This window comes from Zootoca vivipara, chromosome 7, assembly GCF_963506605.1.
Source record: "Zootoca vivipara chromosome 7, rZooViv1.1, whole genome shotgun sequence".
Classification (NCBI taxonomy): domain Eukaryota; kingdom Metazoa; phylum Chordata; class Lepidosauria; order Squamata; family Lacertidae; genus Zootoca; species Zootoca vivipara.
This window is the reverse complement of record NC_083282.1, coordinates 5,976,323-5,984,248: the sequence shown is the minus strand read 5'-3', so window position 1 is coordinate 5,984,248 and position 7,926 is coordinate 5,976,323. Positions and strand designations below refer to the sequence as shown.

Below are 7,926 nucleotides of genomic sequence, written 5' to 3'. Positions count from 1 at the left end.
GCTGAATGATGCTGAGAGGGTCCAGGACCTGTCCGTCTTTCAACATAGGTTGCCAAGGTGACTTGAGACTGAAACCACGTGAGAAGCTGAACTGAACTTCCTCCAGGAAAACATGGAACTGCTTTGCCACAAACTACCATGAATCTATCTTGAGTAGGGCTGAGCCCAAGATATTTTGGCAACCAAGGCAAACCCCCTCATGGCAGGGTCTAACAGAATTTGAGCTGTGCACCAACTCCATTGAAAACTCAGATCTGTTTCCCACTCTGCTGCTTTGAATGATGCACAAAACCTGCCGCTTTCTCTCATGGGCCCTGTAATCCTGAGATCATAAAAGTGCAAGGCTTCATCAACGGTTTGTTCGACAACTCAACATTTCAATTTCTAGACTGGATGAACAGCTAAAGTTTCATTCTTTTTTTATTAAAAAAGTATTTTTATTAAAGATTTCTAAAGTTTCATTCTGAGATTTCTAAGGACATTTCCATTCACCCCAACTCACATGGCTCCAGCTTTCATCAGTGCAGATACAGGCCGAGTCCAAAGTGTTTAAAGTTAAAGTTTATTTTGTAATTCTTTGTAGGAATATCAATAAAAGACCTCAAATGTATCTATATCTGTACATATACAAGAAACTGTTCAAAAATATTCACAGAACAAAAATAAATCTTCTTTAGAACAAACCCAGACAATGAAATGCAGAAGTGGTCCAGCATTACTGGCATAAAAATACAGGCTTAGAGAGGGGAAAGGGGAAACAAGGTATTATGTTAAGGGGGAAACCATATCAAAATAAATTATTCAAAGCTAACATCGCAAACGAAACAAAACGAAACAAAGGAAAGGGGAGGAAACAGTCCTGTAAGATGACCTCCTTGTTAAGGCCCAGGAGGCAGCAGAAAGATTGTGAAACTACTTGTGGAAGGAGGTCACACCAAAACATGTTGTCTCCTCTCTTTCCTCTCAACTCTTTTGGGATCTAAGTTATTGGAAGGATAAAGATTTCTCTGTACCAAAATCAGAATGGTTTTGGGAAGGGGCTTGACCAAAGCTGCTTCAATGCTCCCCAAGCCTGCCTGCCTGCTACTGGCGGACAAAGGTGGGAGTGGGGGGAGGGCGGTCTGCCCTGGGTGCCATCCGGAGGGGTGTGTGTGACATCACGGCCGCCCCCTTCCCTGCCACTGGGACGCTCATCGCTCGCTGCGCACCCATGGGATGCTTGGTGTTCGCCGGCCATGCCCTGGGCCGCTTGCCGTGCACCCCCCTGTCACAGGCGACGCGACACGCCCCCTGGGACACGCCCCAGCCACGCCCCTGGATGTATGCTACTCCTGGTGCCAGAGCAGGTAGGTCCGCCACTGCTTCCTTTGACAGGGGGGAGGGAGGTGGGATGGCAATCCCGCCTTCCCCCTCCCTTCCTCCCCCCGTCAAAGGGAGCCGCAGGCAGCGCAGTTGGTGATGGCTGCCCTTGAAGCTCCATGCTGCCGTGGCTCCCGCCATCTCGCCTCGCCAAAAGTCCCTTCCCAATGACATCCTCATCTTGGTACAGAGGAATCTCTTATTCTCCATCCCCAAAGAGAAGGCAGAAGAGAAGAGTAGGGAGGAAAGAGAGGAGAGAGCATGTTTTGGTGTGACCTTCTTCCACAAGTTCTAGTTGTGCAGTATTTCTGCTGCCTCCTGGGCAGGCAGGCAGTCATTAGGAACGTCGAGGGAGTTGTATGGACAGGCTTGGAGTGGGTGGGAGAAATGAGGAGCTGGCAACTGGCAGGTGGGAGAAGTTGCAGTTAGCAGCTGCTGTTTTTAAATTCACCGTTCTCCGTGATGGAAAGCCTGGTGGGGTTGGTGGGGGAGATGCCGTTCCGAGCCTGCATGCTGTAGTGTTCCTTCACTTGCGTTAGGGCACTCATGAGCCGCGTGTTGGCTGAGTCCAGAGACAGGATTCTTTTTTCCTGCAACAAAACACACTGATTCAGATCAGAACTGCCTGGCTTCACTGCAGCAAGGCCTTAATGACTTCATAACCTGAAACATCTGTGTCTCAAGGTGAGCAGCAGTGCTCCAAAGGAGGGCTGTTGTTTTTTCGCCATAGGCTGATCCAGCCTGGCCAGGGCTCTGCAGCAGAACGGAACGAGCCTGCCTCTTTCTGCTGCCCAGCATCTGTCCTGTGGAAGCTGCCAATTAGCCATGTTTAAAAGCTGATTTAGTGGTGGATCATGTAAGATCACAGAGGCAAAAGTCAGCAGGGAGGTTCCTGGAGATTTAATGGGTTAGTTTTTGAACAGAGGAAAACAGAAAAAGGCAGCAGGAGGATAGGAGAAAGAGGGTTCTAGAGCGGAGGTGGAGTATGGATTGGGACCCTCTAAAGGCACCCTCCCACTGAGAGAGGGCTTGCAAAACACCCCAGGGACACTGAAAGTTATAAATGCAGATAGATGCCAGCAGTGAGAGGGTGCAGCAGCAACACAGGGGCGGGGGGGGGGGGGTACAGAAAGCAGCCCAAAGCTGGAGGGAAGGAAGTATGCATGACAGAAAGGGGGCAAGGGGGAGAAGGAGAAGGGGGGAAGTTTGTGCGAAGGGTGGCAGTGATGGTAGGGTGATGGGAAGATGGCACTGATAAGACACAAAAACCAAACAGGGCGCTTGGCTTCTTAGACCCATTCCAGCTCAGTTACTCCAGGACTCTGCAGAATCAAAAAGCCCTTTCTGATTTTGATTCAGAAACTAGGGGCTTTTGGCCTTAAAGAGACAAGAGACGGCCGGGGACATGATTGGCAGACATGTAAATCTCTGGCACTATGCGGCAGGGGAGAACCAAATCAAAGAGGCACAAGGACCTGCTTTGGTTTAACCTTCACTTCAAACAAAAACTGGCAATTGCGTCAGGCTGGAGGGCCTTCTAGTGGAAAAACCACGAGATGTGCTTGGGCATTCCTGTTCCAACAGGAACTGATGCAACATGCAAGGGCTCTGCAGGGCTCAACACAAATGAGGGAAGGCAGAACAATGTACAGAGGGCACAAAACATGAAGGAATGAACACGTCACTTCCCTCTGGAGACAAAAGGCAGTAGACACACGGAGTGCTGCCGTTGCTGCACAAACTCTGCTGGTGGGGTGGGGCACAAGCCCTATGGCAATGCAGCAGCAGTGATGCAAGGTCACTTCCAAAAGCACTACGTGAGCCAAAGGGGTGGGGTTTCCAGCAATTCCTCCCAGATGGGGCTGCTCTGTGTGATCTGAGGTCTGAAATTCTGAGAAAAGTAGCCTGCGCTGGAGGATAAAGCGTTTGGCATGCAAGTCTGCTGCTGGTGTATGCATCTGGGCTTCAGAAGGAACCCACAGTTACCAACATTCATGTGAGAGCTTCCACACATTTCTTGCTAAATTCAGAACCCTTAGTGGGCTGGGTAGTTTGGGCTGCTGGGAGCTTTTCACTAATTTACTTCCCCATAATGTCCAAAGCAGCTCTTGGCCGTGGGAAAGCACTGCAATCCACAAGGAGTATGTGCAGTACACATAAGCGGTGCTTTTGCGAAGAGACTACCCCACTTTTTAAGGCACAGAGGTAATACTTTTAGAGGGAGCAATCTGTCTATGCATAGAGGAAGCCTGCCTAAGAGGAAGCCTGTCTTCCTCTTCCTGACTGGTGTCCTCCTCCCTGCCAAAATCTATCGGTTCATTCTCAATAACAGAAATAATTCCAAAATATCTATCACAAAACAGTACTTTGAAAGGTGCCAAGCCAAAGTCTCTGACACCAAATGAGAACGCCCAGCACTAGAGATGCTAGAATTTCAGAATCCAGGCTCCATCCACTGGATTCTGGGGCGGGTGGTGGTGGTGGTGTCTGATTATGTTAAGCCACATTTTGGTGTCCTGCTCAAAATCCCTAAACCTGACCAGGTTGTGCAAAGGGCCTATGGGAATCAATCTGGGGGAAACAACTTCCAGTTGCCTCATGACCATCCTTATAATTAATCCAGTTCTTTTTTCTGAATCAGTTTTAAATTATATTAAGAGGCGCTCCCTACAACACACCATCCTTTCATTGCTGACTCAGAAAGAAGGGCTGCACAATTGCAGATGAAAAGCTCTCATTGTTGCTGAAATAACCCACCAAGATCTCTTATTTAAGGTTGACCCTGCTTTCTGGTGGGATATGAACATGGGTGCAATTGTCCCTTCTGTGGCGATTCAAATTCAAAAAACAAAGGCATGAGCTTGGAGTTCAAGGAGAGGGGGCGCTGACGACACCCCCTCCATCAAAAAGCAAGCATGGAGCAAGCCAAGCTTATTCCAAACTGTCTCTGGATGAGGCGGCGCAGGGAGTGGCAGGAGCTGGAATGTGTAGGGGGAGGTGAGTGCGCCAGGCCAGGGCAGGGTGGTGCTCAGCTAGAGAACTGATTGGGTGTACTTGCCTGCTTGAATTATCTCATCCCCATTTAAGACCTGTAATTTAACACAGCAGTGATGTCACTTGCAATCACAAATGGAAGCTCAGCGCACAGTGAAGCTCTGCTAGTTCATGGAGGTGCGGGACAGGACGGGGGGGTAGAAGTGACATCCAGGGTCCCCCTTCCCCATCCAGAAAAAAGAGATTGACTAAAGAAACAAGAAGTGCCAGGGTGTGTGTGTGTGTGTGTGTGTGTGTGAAATTTGGGGCAAATCACCCTAAAAGCAAATTATTCGCTGCTCTTTCTGATACTGCGAGAGCGAGGGCTCCTTGCTTCAGAGCACATGGGCGGGGTAAAGCAATGGCCACATGCACTTCAGCAAACCAGCAGCAACCTAGTTCATGGCTTTTGCTTCCTACCACTCTTGCAATGGCCTCTCATACCGTCATGGTGGCTTCAGCTGGGTTCTTGGTTGCTGTGGGAAACTGAGGCAGCTCTGATGCATTCCTATACCCCTCAGCCATCTTCTGGAGACTAACCCATGAAATGATTAAGTACTGGGGAGTTGTGTCCAGAGCTCCCAAACCAATAGCGTGTTTCTGTCACAAATCATTTGGGAGTGGTGCCCTCCACATAGAAACAGACCTTATTCAGCCCAAAACACACTGTTTGATTCCTCAAGGTAGACAAGTGGCTCTGATCAAGCTGCTGTGTAGTTAATTCAGACTTGTAAACAAGTACTGTACTTAGAAACTACTAGCCCTCCTGCCTGTACAGATGGTGGCCCAAGATAAAAAATAAATAAATCTTTGTTTCTGGAAAAGTTCCCTGGAGAAGATTTACACTCATGACCAGAGATCAGACAACAACTTGTTCAAAAGCATTTCTGCTTAGATCTGAACTGTTAAATCATCATGGAACAGCTTGGGAAAGTAGCCAATAGGCAAGCTGCATACTCGAGGGCAGGGGTGGGGAACCTTAGGCCTGGGGGGGGGGGGAATGTGGCCTTTGGACTCTCTCTAAACCCCACCCTTCTCCAGGCCACACATGTCACCTTGAATGCTTCTGCCTGCCTGGAATGTGTCACTACGTGCTATGGTCTTTTCATGCTGGGTAAAGCAGAGGTATATGGCTGATGATGAAAGACACAAAGACAAAGATTATCCAGCAATGATAAATACTAATTGGGGAAATAAATAACTTTGTGCTCTGAAGGCAAGGGGGATATCACACATGCACAGCACAGAAGAAGAGATCAAAGTGATTTCTTTTCCTGTGTGGCTTAATCCTCTTTACTCTTTGCTGAGCAGAGAGCCAACAGAAGCCCAGGAAGAACTCCCAAACTCACTCCAGGAAAGCAAGACAGGCGAAAATACATGCGCCCACATGCAGATCCATTTCTCCCAATGCCAACCAAGGCAGGTGCCAAAGGAGGACGTTTCACAACAGGCATCATTCCAAAGGTGACAAGCCAAAGCTTTGTCTGCGTCTCCAAGAGCACTCAAGAGCAGCCGCTTGGCCCTCGGCTGTGACCTAATGATGCTGTGAGTGTCAGGAGGGTACATGCTTTGACCCTACATAATCCAGGGAGCCTAAAGCAACAGCAAGCCTGTTCTGTACAAGGGAATAGTCCTTGCCTGCCCCACTGAGATGATGCCATAGGCATTTTCCAGAAGTTGCTTCAGTGCACTGGTCACAGGAAGTGGAATAGTGGGAGCAATGCCTATAAGCAAGGATACTTCAAGACTTACCTGTGCGTCAATTATTTTCTGCTTAGTGTCAATAACCGCCTGCATCTCGGCATGGTCCTTCTTCAACTCCTCCTCAACAGCCATCAACCTACGGTAGAGGCAAATGATATAAGAAAGGGATCTGGCTGTGCCTTTGGGGCGTCACAGAAAATCAACTCTCAACCCAGCAACTGACCTGAAAGACAAAAACCCCAACACATTGTGTTCCTCAGCCAACAAGCTTCAAGCCTTTCAAGGAGCTGTTTGAAGGAAAGAGGAAGGCCTGAACTCAAAGGCAACACCCTCACATGTGAGAAGATGAGCTGGCATTTGAACTCAGGCACCCCTGTCTGCTTTATGCAGTGGGCTCTAGCTAAAGAACACAGTAGACAATGGAGAACTGACTTCCTGGCTCAACACCTCCCCCCCCCCCCGCCAAAAAAAAAAAATCTGCTGCAGGTTCTTTGCACGATCCTTAGCTGAGTGATTCATCTCCCTTATGTCTCTGGTTCCTATGTGCTAAGGTAAAGGGGCCCCTGACCATCAGGTCCATTCGTGTCCAACTCTGGGGTTGTGGCGCTCATCTCGCTCTATAGGCCGAGGTAGCCAGCGTTTGTCCGCAGACAGCTTCCGGGTCATGTGGCCAGCATGACAAAGCTGCTTCTGGCAAACCAGAGCAGCGCATGGAAACGCCGTTTACCTTCCCGCCGGAGCGGTCCCTATTTATCTACTTGCACTTGGATGTGCTTTTGAACTGCTAGGTGGGCAGGAACCGGGACCGAGCAACAGGAGCTCACCCCATTGCAGGGATTCGAACCGCCGACCTTCTGATCAGCAAGCCCTAGACTCTGTGGTTTAACCCACAGCGCCACCTGGATCCCTTATGTCTCTGGTTCCTATGTGCTAAATAAAGGTAATTTCCTCTTCTGCAAGCTACTGTTACATTTCACAAGGGAGCTGTCCACATGTGAAGATGGAAAGCTCAGATTGCAATTCAGAGAAGTCTTTTTGCTCCTCCCTTCAAACTTTCCAGCCTCTCCCACTCATGACAAGACCCTTTCTTTCACCTTACCTGCTAATGATGCTCTTCATCTGACTATCCTTCTCTTCTTGCTGCCTTCGCAACCTCTCCTCACTGTCTTCCAACCTGGCCTTATATTCCATCAGCAACTTTTGCATTTGCTGCTCCTGCACCAGAAGCCGTTGCTCGTACTCCTCCAGCCGCTGACTCGACACCTTCAGGCGATCTTTGAGTTTGGTTATCTCCTGTTCATACTGCAGGTCGGAGGCAAGGATGGACATTGTTTAGTTAAAGCATTCATTAGCTCCCTTTCCAGTATTCAAGGTGGTGTTCAATTACAGTAAAGTAAAAACAGCAGGAAATCTGCAAAAAAAAAGACCAAAAACAAAACCCACAGCAACCCTCAAATAAACAAGGTCAGAAAAGACCAGCTACAGAGCTGAGTTAAAGGCCAAATGGAAGAGATGTATTTTGCAGGGCTGACAAGAGGGCAAATGGTGGACAACCAGGGGGAATTTCTTTCCAGAGCTCCTGTGACATTTCTCACTTTGCATGGGTGTTGGTACTTGAAAGCAGGGCCTGAGAAGATGATGTGGGAGGTGACATAAGGAGACACTCTTTGAGATAAATAGGACCCAGGCTGTTTGCTTATAGGCAAACCACAGAGCCTTGAACTGGACTGCACTGGAAACGTCTTGGAAGCCAGTGCAGGTGCAACAAAACCAGCTGGATGCATTTGCAATGCCTCATATCATAAGGCGATGTATAGCAATATACTGCAC

At 48.7% G+C, this 7,926-nt stretch overlaps 1 protein-coding gene across 8 annotated transcripts in view; it reads right to left on the bottom strand.

Moving 5' to 3' along the window:
• Positions 1-545: 545 nt before the first annotated feature.
• Positions 546-7,926, bottom strand: part of RASAL2 (RAS protein activator like 2) — a 147,568-nt gene continuing 140,187 nt past the window's right edge. For 5 of the 8 annotated variants that reach the window (XM_035121311.2, XM_060276605.1, XM_060276608.1 and 2 more), the window contains 4 exons: positions 7,196-7,398; positions 6,145-6,232; positions 4,418-4,448; positions 546-1,949 (listed from right to left, as the gene is read on the bottom strand). In XM_035121311.2, the coding sequence (XP_034977202.2) occupies positions 1,807-1,949; positions 4,418-4,448; positions 6,145-6,232; positions 7,196-7,398 (465 nt within the window). In that variant the 3' untranslated portion in view covers positions 546-1,806. The remainder of the gene's footprint in view (positions 1,950-4,417; positions 4,449-6,144; positions 6,233-7,195; positions 7,399-7,926) is intronic. The other 3 variants (XM_035121312.2, XM_035121314.2, XM_035121315.2) reach the window with 1 other exon arrangement.